Below are 12,687 nucleotides of genomic sequence, written 5' to 3' on the forward strand. Positions count from 1 at the left end.
GGATCAATATACACATATCAAATAGCTGATAGGTTCAGCACTTGGTGGGGGCAGGGTGGGGGGAGCAAGTGTTGACTTGGCAGATGGACAATATGTCATGATACAGAAAAAGCACAATGGGATAATTCTTGCCTTTAAAGAACCTCCAGTTTAGTAGGGGAAGCCAAAAGGAAAACAAGAAATAACCCCAGAACAATAAAGTGCCTGAGTGGGTAATATTAGGGTTGAGAGCCAAATGTGGGCTGGTGTGGGTAAAGGAGACTTCGTTAAGGAGGTAGGGCTTGAGTTGAACCTTCAGATATTAGCAGGATTTGACTGATCAGAGGGGAGGGAGAAAGCAGACAGGGCAAGGGAGAAGCAGCAGAGAGTGACTGAGGCACCCTACTCCCCTCACAAATGCTTCTTTCTATTTCATATTGACACTGTTACTCCAGTACTTTTATGAAATTGCTGATGCTGGTACTTCCTTCATTAGTGCAGTTTGTGATCACAGGATCACAAGAACATGGATCTAAATTTGAAAGGTCCTTTAGGGTCTGTCAAGGACAACCTACTCATTTTAAAGTTGAGGAAATGATGGCCAGGGAGGCTAAGAGTTGCCCAAGATAACACAGATATTAAGCATCATATATGTCGGATTTGAACTCAAATCCTCTGACTCCTCACCCAATCTATCCATGCTTTCTCTTTGTGGAAGATTCTTGTCCATGCTTTCCTATAAATCCTCCAGAGCAGATCTATCCATACTCGTGGCATCATTTAAGACTCTTAAGGTTCCAGGGGTATCCATGCATCCCTCTACTGTCTATTTGTTGTTTCTTATTCTAGCTACATGACTCATACATCTGAGGGACCATTGCCAAGTTGGAATAGATTTCGACGATGACTCAATTCTGAGGATCACTGCTGATAAGACTAGGCCGGGTTCTGATTTGATTAATCAATACTTAGAACAGACCTTACCCTGCCGTTGGGTTATGTAATGGCAAGTAAAGTGGGACTTTTTGTTGTCTTTTGTTTTGGAGTGCTTTTCAGCACTCAGGCAATCAAGTACCTTTGAGTTTTGCCTTTGTTTCAATCAAGAGTCTTTGACTGAATTGTGTCTTTGATGACCTGCTTAGGTCACATGCGTTTGAGTCCCATGGTTGTGATGCCCTCTGACCTTGAAGAAGTATACATATACTCTGAGGTTTGTTTGGGGCTCACTCACTGGAAGAATGTGGTGTGATTTGATCAGATGAGACTCTGGGTAGCTGTTAAGGAGCCCCCAGGCTTTGAAAAACTCAGATGTTGGTGCTTCTCTCTCTGATAACCATGTATGTAATGTCTTGGTCAGATGTCTAGAAGCCTGTCTGTTGATTCATGTTATTTTTCTCTGTTTATACAATTTCTGCTTGTAATTTCTGTTTGCTTTTTCTCTGAAGTTCAGGGTGCTGACTTTTTCCCCTGAACTAAGTGAATGATATATGTGTTTAATTAAAGTAAGATTGTTAACCCTTTAAAGTTGCTTTCCTTAGAAAAGCAGATCAAAGAACCTGAACTAGCAGCCCTCCTGTGTGCTAGTATCATTGGCCTTACACAACCACAATAGGGGCAAGTAGCATTGTTGTTACAGGTTAGGGAAAAAAAGTCTTAGGTCTTGGCAAACATACCTGAGGTTCTCTTTTCCAGGGTAAACATGATTGAAACTTTGGGGCATAGAAATAGACTCCCTTTGCTGTACCCCGACCTAGATTCTGATGCCTAAGAAGTGTTGTTTGCAGTGATATTGGATCAGGCTAATAAGCAAAAGGACTAAATCACCATAAAGCCAGACATGTTTACTTGTTGTGCTATTTCATTGTGTTTATCCACAATCCAGTACTGTTCAGAGTGGTGATGTGAAATAGAAATGGAGGGTATTAAATGTACATAAGGATCCCTGCAGGCTATATACTGACTTAGAAAAAAACATATATATATGTATATATATATATATATACATACACATATATGTGTGTGTATGTCTATATACACATACATTTATATACATAGATATGGATATATTTTTGTTAACACATCAACACATAAAATTTGATAGGAACATCATTTTAATCTGTTTTGGGCCATTCTTGGAAGTGGTATGGGCCACATTCAACCTTGCAGGCTGCACATTTGACCCAGCTTGCTTGCTTGTTGTTGTTGTTGTTGGTCTTAATTCTTGAAGAGAACCAATGACATTAGAAGGGTCATGTCTTGACTTGCAAGTCAATTAGATTTAAGTGACATAGGTCTGTGCAAGATTATCAGCCCCACTCCTCCAGAGTCAATGGAGTCTAATGGCAAGATATAGATCAGGATGATTGGCTATGACCCTGGATGCAGTGGGAGATTCTTCCATCTTCCTTAGAGCATTCCTGAATGGTGCTTTCTATTGACCATCTCCATATATAGTCAGTAGGTGGTGAAGGTTAGGCTGCAATGGAATGTTTTGAATGTTATGGCATCTCTGTAGGTGCCTAATTTCTAGACACCTCTCCACCTTTCTCACCTGAAGTCTGGTAATTCCATTGCAAAGAATACCAGATTCATCTGTGGTACTTTTCAGATACAGATTATAATCATTGTTCAAGGTTTTTGTTAATTGACTCTCATTTTCCCTTCCCTCAGGGATTATTTATTTAATATCAACTCTTAGTCACTTGGAGTCTACTAGTGTGTTTTTGACTGTCTCTGCCCGAGATGGTGGTGGGCTCACATCTGTGACTAATGCAGACATCGCCATCCACATCCTCCAGACTGCTCTGGCACCTGCCATTTTTGAAAGGTCCAAATATGTCTTCTCCATTCATGAAGACATGCCTGAAGACAGCCCTGTTGGAACCGTGAAAGCAAGAGAGCCTTTAAGTAAGTGGTCTCTTCTCCTGTTGCATTTAGAGGTTTAATAGTTAGAGGTTTTCTATTTGGCCCTGCATCATAAAGCTATGAGACAATTCCCTCTCTCTTCCCGTATTTCCCCTGCCTTACTGAATGCACTTTCCCAAAAGGGGAATAAAAAAATGAGAAATTAAGCTTCTTCTTTCTTTTAACTTATTTCATTCCTTCCTGTTTTTTTACTTGTAGAAAATGAACATTTTTACCCCTCTGTAAGTAGAAGAAGTATATAAATGAAATTGTTTTGGGTTTTCATGACTAGAAAGAACGAGTGATCTTCTGAATATTCATCCCTTTTATCTAACGCAAGAAAAATGAAAGATTAAAAAGAGAACACTGTTTTGGTCTTTGACTATTCATCATATGTTTGAGGGAAAAACCCAACATTCCCAGAATGACCCAACTGTGTTCAGTTTTATATGGTAAACAGGACATGTTGTGGCGAGACTCCAAGGCCATGAGCAAGAAAATATTAAGAGTTTAGGAAGGAGTAACAGATTGTGTTATATTCTTCACAGATGTCGTTTAGAATAGCAGTCGAATCTTTCTGCTTATCAGAAGTATTGCTTTAATTTTATTATTTGCAATGATTGCTTTGCTCTCCCCCCTCTTCTTTCCCTCAGATTCCTTGGAGACAGTATCTTATAGGATTTCTTCTGGGGATCCCTATGGGAGTTTCACTATTGACCCTAGGTTTGGGGTCATTCGTACCCGGAAGCAGCTGGATCATGAAACACAGCCCAGAGTTATCCTCACTATTCAGTCACAATTGGGCAGCTCTCCTGTCTATGGTAGCACCCAAGTCAACATCACTGTGATAGATGTCAATGACAATCCTCCCATTTTTCATACAGCTTCTGATGAGGTGAGGTTATTACAGAATACACTGCCTGGTACGGCCTTATATATTGCTCACGCAGAAGACAAAGACAGTGGTCAGAATGGATTTGTCCAATATACTATCGAAAACCAGAGGTCAAGCATCTTCACCATTGATTCAGATACCGGTGTCATATACCTCAGTGGGACCCTTCAGCAAGAAATGCAGCAGAGTTGGACTCTGTACATCAGGGCTAAGGACCTAGGAGTTCCCCCCTTAACATCTCTGTTGATGTTGACAGTGACTGTTGAAAAACCAGACTTGAAGCCTCCTTTGGCTTTTGAACACTTAGTCTATCAGATAGAAATAAGTGAATTCCTTTCACCAACAACCCAGATACTCCAAGTCCAGGCCTTCTCACTAGAGCCCAATCATAAGACATCCCATATTGTGTACTCTCTGGAACCCAGCACAGACTCAGCTGTATTTGGCATTGATGCTTCTAAAGGTTGGATTTCTTTGCAGAGGCAGCTGAACTATGAAACATCCCAAATATACCATTTCAAAGTATTTGCCTGGAGCCTGGAGGACAGGTTGAGGCAAAATGTGAGTACGGCCATAACAGTTCATGTTCTAGATGAAAATGACAATTGTCCAACCTTTTTGTATGATGTCCTTTTTTTGCAAGTTGAAGAGAACCCCACACCCCAAGGGGTGATAGGAACAGTTGTAGCGACTGACAGAGACTCTGGAAAAAATGGACAGTTGTCATATTTCCTTTTGTCTGATGGAAAATTCTTCAAGATAAATCCCAACACAGGTAGGATTCTGATATCTTGCTTCTTTACTCTTATCATTAATGAATGTCATATTTTGGTAAGTTCCTTAAGGGTAAGAATTGTTTCACTTTTCATACTTGTAGTTCTATTTCCTTGTGTGGTGCCTGGTATATAGAAAGTGTTGAATAGTGCCTTTTGATTGCTTGATCGATTAGAAAGTGCATCATATGTACACGTATGATAATAGCAGGGGTCTAAAAAGCAACATGTATTGTTCTACCATTGTGTGTATTTAGGAAGTCAGAACTGAATGGCACTTTAGCAATTATGCTGTCTAAACTGGAAACACTCAACTGTACTTCACAGCCAAAGATTACAACACTGTTATTCATGCAGGCTTTCCAGTTTATGTGGATAGCATTTAATTCAAGTGGTGATAACATTTTTCACCTGAATTAGAGGCAAGACAGAAGTCAATCTGGTGAGACCCGTACAAGTTCTAGGATTGTAGGTAGCGCTGGGAGGGTCCTTACAGAGGTTATCTTGTTCAACTCACTCAAGCCAAGGGTAGTTAAGTGATTTACTCAGGGTTTTTTAGTTTCTAGTCTTTGCTCCTTTTCCCTCCTCCCCACTATTTGGGATTCCTTCAGTAAATCTTTTGCAAAATGTCAAAATCCTTATCCACCGCACATGATCCTCATCAGTGTCAAGCTTTAGGAAATAAATCCATTGACCAGATGTCAAAATAATCCTAGGGAGGGATGTCTCTATTTATGCCCTTTTAGGAAAACACACACACACACACATGCACACGCACACACACATGAACACACATGAACACACAGATTCACAAACCCTAAGGTGATAGTCCTTGAGAGTGGGGATGGGGAGGTACACATTTCTGATCCTTTGAGGTCCTTTTCCATGTCTTCCAGCATTCAATGATCTAATTATTTTAAGTTATTTGTTCACAATTTGCCAAAGGAAACATGTGTGGCAACCCATGAAACCACATACATGTTTCATCTCGCAAATAATGACTTATTATGCACATAGTTTATGGACTCTGTATGAGAGTTGCATTTCTAAGGTTCCTTCCAACACCCAATACCATGAATCTTTATGCCAAGAAATTAAGTCGACTTACATCGTACAACTTGTCAGATGGCAGGGTAGATTTCTAGACCTTTTGTTTCTCTCAGTATTTTTCAGAGGTAAAAATACAACAGGTAGCATTACCTCTGTTAACTACTTTCCCTCCCACATCCGTGAAAAAGGTCCTTAATCCCCAACATTGAGAGTATGCCAGTAAAACTTCATTTAGTTATTTTGACAAAGGCAGCGAAAGGGAATTGCTTTTAAAGGGAGGTTGAGCAAGGGCACATAGCAGTCTCGGCTGCCACCTTAAGCCCCATTCTTTTGAAGATGCATTGGAACAAAGCCCTGGTGCTAAAGTTCTCCAAGAGCACGGTGGTACAAACTAGACCTAGTCTGCAGTAAAGAAAGCAGTGTAGACCAAGAACTGGTGTGAGTGAGTTGGTGCATAGACCAGTAGGTCGATCAGCTAGAGAACAGGAACAAAACTGTGAACAAGAAGCTCTTTTGCTGGCTTTGGGAGCAGGAGTCAGGAGCTTGGGAGTTTCTAGGTTTGTGACCCAAGTATGGAGTTGAAGCATGAAGCCTGTGAATGGGACAAAAGAAAAAGGGAATAAACTCAGATGATGATTTTGGTGAATGGCAGGAGACTAACAGCAAAAACATTTATATAGCTCTTATTATGTGCCAGGCAGGGCAGCAAGCTGGAGTAGTGGATAGGGAGCTGGGCCCGGAGTCAGGAATTCTCATCCTCATGAGTTCAAATCTGACATTAGATACTTACTACCTGTGTGACCTCGGGCAAATCACTTAACCCTGTTTGCCTATTTTCTTTTTTTTTTTCTTTTGGAGGCAGGAAGGCAAGGCAGTTGGGATTAAGTGACTTGCCCAGGGCCACACAGCTAATAAGTATCAAGTGTCCGAGGCTGGATTTGAACTCAAGTCCTCCTGCTTATAGGGCCGGTGCTCTATTCACTATGCCACCTAGCTGCCCCGCTCAGTTTCGTCATTTGTAAAATGAGCTGGAGAAGGAAATGGCAAACCACTCCAGTATCTTTGCCAAGAAAATCCCAAATGGGGTCAGGAAGAGTCGGACAGGATTGAAACAGCTCAACAACATGTCCCAGGCATAGGTACTTTATATTTATCATCTCCTTTAATTCTCATAACAGCCCTAGGATATAGATCCTATTATCATCCCCATTTTATAGATGGGGAAATTGAGGCAAACAGAGGTTTAAGTGACTTGCCCAGGGTCATACAGCTAGTAAGGGTATGAGGTTGGATTCAATCTGGCTGGAGATCCAATACCAGCTAAAACTGAGTTCTAGGGCATAGTTAGTAGGCACACAGGGACTTGTCTGAATGAGAGTAAAAAGGCTGGAATTGTTGTACAGATCATTTCAAAAGAATGAGTGTGTAAAAACTCTTTGCAAACTGTAGAGGGCAGTTGTAAGCTGGTATTGATTCATTATGTACATAATAGTTACTATATTAGGTTATTATTATTGTTCAGTGTTGATAGCTAGTGTGATATAGTCATGTAGGGGACCGGCCTCAGAGCCAAGAAGATACGGAGTCAAATTCTGACTCTGAGACATGCTTCCTATGTGACTCTGCTGCTGGTCCCTAACCCTCTTGGTGCCCTAGACCACCCTTTAAGATGCTAAGTTATAGATGAGATGTCAGTTTACAGCTAGGGAGTAGAAGGATTGATTGAGGGAATTTCCAAAGGAGGAAATCCTTACACAAATGGAATTGTAGCTCTTGATCTTCTGGCCCCACAAAGGGCTGCTATTATTTTCTACTAATTATATATTATTGTTAATTAGTTATTAGTGTAGGCAACCCCCCAAGGAAACTCACCTTATCAATGCACACAGGCATTTCCCTGCCCTGAAGTTTCTAGTCTTTGAAAGCTGCTAGAGAGAGATTAACTGACTTGCCTAGGGGCATATAGTCAATTCACATCAAAAATATAATTTGAACCCAGATCTTCCTGACTCTCACGCATGTTTTCTATCTTCTATACCACATTGCCTCTCTGTTATTACTTGCTAATGTAATAGTACCTTAATAATACTAGAGAACATAATGTATCAAGGGATAGAGTAAATATTGTCTTCAAAACAATGTTCTCCTATATGAGCATTTTCCTAAATTTTACAACTAGATGGATCTAGGAGAGAGAGACCCTAGGAGGCAGTGGACCAGAATGTTTTCCTCGGATTCCACCCCTTATTGACTTTTATTGACTCTGGGTCAAGGTTGTTGACCTTTTTATATCCAAATCTTGGCCTCAGAAACATGAGGTTAATCCTACACAGAATGACATCTCTGGGAAAATTGCAAGAATTCAGAAAATGCTGCATATGAATGAAGCATTTTATGCATGTCACTAAGATGGCTACTTAAGGATTCAGCATATTTTGTGAAGTGATGAATAAAATTAATATGTGGACTGAAGAGAAAACATTACTTAGGGTTGTAAAGTAAGTTCTCCCCCTCCCCCCAAATGGTACTTAAGAACACTGAAATACATATGGGGGAATAAAAGAATGGCATTTAAAACCATCCCATTATTCCAGACTTTCTAAAAAGTAATTTATTTTTAAAACACCCATTAGGGAGATCATGCTGTTGGGGTGCCATGGCCAAAGAATGAACCACCTTTTTGGTGGTGAGCCTTTCAGCTAAGTCAACATTGTGTATTGTCAGCTTATTAAATTGGGGCAGAATGTCTTAAATAGCAAGAAAAGCCATCATGAAGTCAATAGCCAACAAACATTTATCAGTGTGTTAGCGTTATACATTTGTAGGCAGTTAGGTGGTTCAGTGGGTAGAGTGCTGGCCCTGGAGTCACGAAGATCTGACACTTATTAGCAATGTGGTTCTAGGCAAGTCATTTAACCTGTTTGCTTCAGTTTTCTCATCTGTAAAATGGGGATAATAATAGCACCTACTTCCCAGGGTTGTTGTGAGAATAAAAATGAGATATTTGTAAAGTTCTGAGCTCGTTGCTTGGCACATAATAGGTACTATATAAATACTAGTTATTCCTATCATTATTTTTATATTATATTATATGTTTTATATATTATATATAATATTTTAGGGATAGTAACTATTTCTATAGGATCTTTTGAATATTGATATTTAATATAAATATTCAGATATTTATTGTCTTGATCTGTTTTATTTTGTCCTATATCCTTTAGGTGAAATTATAAATTGGATGGCATTAGACCGGGAGCAGCAAGTACATCACCAGCTGATGGTTCTAGTGACTGACCATGGTTCCCCACCACAAAATGCCACCATGATAATTTACATCTCAGTTATAGACCTCAATGATAACAAACCTTATTTTCCCCAATTTCTCCCTGGAACAGAACTCAAAATTAAGGTTTGTGGAACCAAGTAATTTTAAATGAATCTGTGGTATAGTAGAGAGAGCTCTCCTTACTAAGGATGTGACCTTGGGCAAGCTCTCCCTTTCATCTCTCTCAGACTTGTTTTCTCAGCTATAAAATGTTGGAATTGCATGTAGAAGATGATGAAGGTCTCTTGGAGTTTTAGAGCTTTACTGTGATTCCATAATTCCCATGCATATAAAACTATGCATCATTTGTTTGGAGCACCATCTTGTGGTAAAAAATTTGAATTTTTCAAATACTATCTCAGTGAAGAGTTTAGTTCATCAAGTAAACATAACCATTGGGTTTGCAATAATAAATCCTAACTGTATTTTTTTTCACCATTTAGAGACTATTAATGGCAGTCATTCTTATAACAGTTATGATAAAAAAATGTTATCTGTCTCTGGAGAGAGAACTAATGAACTCTCTATACAAACTGAAGTAGAATTTTCTCACTTTATTTTTCTTGCTTTTTTGGAAACGTGGCAAATATGGAAATAGGTTTTGCATTATTATGTATGACTGACTTATTACTTGCTTTCTCAGTGGGTGGGGGACAGAGTGGGAGAGAGAGAATTTGGAATTCAAAATTTTAAAAGAATGCTAAAAATAAGCAAATAATAAAGTGAAATGTTGAAAGAAAGAAAGATCACCTTACCAATTGTCCATCAGTTTGAACTGCTTCGTTAGGAGATTTGGAAGCTTTGCACCGATCTCTCTGTGCCCGCCAATCCAGTACTTCCCTTCCTTGTCCCACTCTACCCCTCCAGCCCCTCCTCCCCACCCACTATCCAAAACTAACTTAGACCTTGCATGAATAATCTCATGCTAACAAATCTTGTTAACATGATGCTCTAAAAATGATCCAGTCATCCTGTCCTTATAGAAACTTACTGAATAGCCCCCCAAAATGTGTAATTTCTCACAATAGGTCTGTATCCACATCATTGTGTGTATTTACTTCACTTGGATGAATCCTGATCTCACGCTAAATACTTAAATTTGTTAAGGAAGATTATACCTCTGATCTAGCTCTCCAGGTTAGGGACCATATAAGTCATTGTCTTTGTGCCCTATGGGTCATTGAAATATTGTCCGGATTTGTGCAAAGACTATAGAAATGTGGAAACATGAAATCTATCTACATGGCTAGGAGATTCAAGGCAAGCTGCCCACGTTTGAAGAGGCACATACTTTGTCCTTGCAGTAAGGTTTTGTATTTTCCTCCAATGTGATTACTCATGACAGCCCCTTTGTGTATAACCTTTATGGGCAAACATATGTACCACTTTTTTTTTCAGTACCTTGACAAGGAGGGCTTAGTGGTAAAAAGATCTGTAATGAGAAGGTGCTAGAATTCCCAAAGGAAATTTAGAATCTCAGTGTTTTCAATTTCCTTGATTTCCGTCTTCTAAAGAGTTGCTAGAATCTGTCAAATACCCTGTAGGGTAGTCGGTTTGTCTTTAAATGGAGCTTTTTAAAATGTGCAATTTGGCATATTTCCATGGCTTCTACCCAGATAGCTTTACAGAGAGTAAAACTGAATTTCATGTCGATTTTAAAAGTAAATGAGGAGAGTTAAACAGATGATATTTAAAGGCTCTTTAATACATTTTATTTTTAATTATAAAACAAACACTTGTAAGCCATTTGCTTTTATGGCAGGTCCTGGAAGGTCAGACTGCCGATATGTTGGTTACCACTGTATTTGCAAAGGATCTTGATTCAGGCAACAATGGAGAAGTTTTATATTCATTATCTTCAGGTAAGATTTTATGATTGCTATGGAGAGATTGAACATGGGGGGAGGGAAAGAAAGGGAAGTGGGAGAGAGAAGAGAAGAGAAAAGGGAAGAGAAGAGAAGAGAAGAGAAGAGAAGAGAAGAGAAGAGAAGAGAAGAGAAGAGAAGAGAAGAGAAAAATATTTGAAATGGTATGAGCAGTCCTCCAGTTATTTCATCTTGGGTGCTATTCCCTCAGTCCACTGTGGTTCCCAAATGCCTCAGAAGGTGATCTGACACAGGGATGAGTATGATTTTAAAATTGGGGTCCTTAGCCTTTTTGTGTCATGTACTCATTTGGCAGACTGGTGAGACCTATGGACTCCTTCTTAGAATAATGTTTTTAAATGCTTAAAATGAATTATATATAGCTCTATAAAGGAAAGTAATTGCATTGAAATACAGTTATCAAACATTAAAAAAGTTGAGGGATCACAAGTTAAAAAACTCTTTTCTAGAATATCCTTACCAACATACTCAGAATCAGTTCATTCTGCTTAAACTGAGAGGGATGACCTTATTAATCTTTCTTAGCATTCCTAGTCAGTTAGAACATCCTTGCTGTGTTCTTTTTGACTGCCTTTTGTCTCATCCTATCTTATGGTGAAACTGGAGGAAGGAACAGTTATGTAATAGTGTGATCACATTTTAATGTAATCAATATTATGACTAAAGCCCTTTCTGGAGCACCTCTCCCCCTTCCCCTCAACTCCTGCTCTGGCCCCATTTGTTTTCTTTATGGCTAATTTTTTACTGCCCCCCCTTTTTTACTTGATTAGTTCTAGTTCTTACCCTTCTCCTGACCAATAGACTAGTTAACTATTGTGAAAAACAAAATTTACATTAAATTGTTTCTATAACAATCCTCTCAGCTTGATTTGCCCTCAGATATCCACTGCCTTCCCTAGAGAAATCCTTGACCCATTCCAGCTACAACTGTTTTAAAGATAGTGACTATACTGTACTTGGTGGGCAATTTGAGGAATTTTCAATGATCTTTTGACCCCAATGAGTTTCACCTTAATTTAGAACCTAATTCCTGGATACAATATGACTTTACTGTAGTTAATCATGTTTGTACTCATTTGAAATGACCTTAATTTTGAAACCATAATGGAAAAAAGGAAGGAGGTTGAAATCTTAATGGAAAAAATGATAGTATGCTTTATATGTCAAAACAAAAACCAGCTTTAATAATTCATTTCAATATTTTGAAGCAAGGATTGAATTTTTCTCAATACATACCATTGTGATATAGTCAAAAAGCCTATTTAACTTATTAGGAATTTGAAAGGAAACATATACATATATTGAACATCATATCTGAAAATCATATATGTACACATATATGCACAAATACACATACAGACATACATATATGCACACACCGTGTGTGCATACACGTTCATGCATATGTGATAGGACTCATAGTTCAAAGCTCACTTGCATAAGACTCTCACTCAATCCTCTCTACCTGTGTAAGGGTCAGAGTTGGGAGAAGAGAGATCTTGGTCTTTTGGCTTCTAGATTTAAGAGAGGAAACACTTGGTTCCAGACTCTCTTCAGGTCCCTAAAGGGAAAGAAAGACCCTGGGAAGAAACTAACTCATAGAAGAGCTAGCACCTTGATCATGTCCTTTCTCCAGCTTGGTACACTAGAGCCTTTGGGAAATTTCTCCTACGATGAGATCTCAGATTCTGTCTTGGTTGAGCTGAGACTTCTTGCTCCCAATGGGTTAGGTCATTCACTCTGTTTATCATTTGGTATATACATTCTCATTTGTAGATTTTATTTGTTTTCTCTTTGCTACTGACTGTTTAAAAATGGGATTATTTGCTATTTGCTAAGCATGTTGGTTGTGGAAATACCTCTTGATGGGAA

At 39.0% G+C, this 12,687-nt stretch overlaps 1 protein-coding gene across 1 annotated transcript in view; it reads left to right on the plus strand.

Annotated features, from left to right (window-relative positions):
- The window catches only part of DCHS2 (dachsous cadherin-related 2), a 323,005-nt gene that overhangs the window by 237,088 nt on the left and 73,230 nt on the right, over positions 1-12,687 (plus strand). Inside the window, exons 4-7 of the mRNA XM_036762311.1 lie at positions 2,650-2,886; positions 3,537-4,553; positions 8,826-9,013; positions 10,692-10,791. Of these exons, the coding sequence (XP_036618206.1) occupies positions 2,650-2,886; positions 3,537-4,553; positions 8,826-9,013; positions 10,692-10,791 (1,542 nt within the window). The remainder of the gene's footprint in view (positions 1-2,649; positions 2,887-3,536; positions 4,554-8,825; positions 9,014-10,691; positions 10,792-12,687) is intronic.

Source organism: Trichosurus vulpecula, chromosome 6, assembly GCF_011100635.1.
Source record: "Trichosurus vulpecula isolate mTriVul1 chromosome 6, mTriVul1.pri, whole genome shotgun sequence".
NCBI classification, from domain to species: Eukaryota; Metazoa; Chordata; class Mammalia; order Diprotodontia; family Phalangeridae; genus Trichosurus; species Trichosurus vulpecula.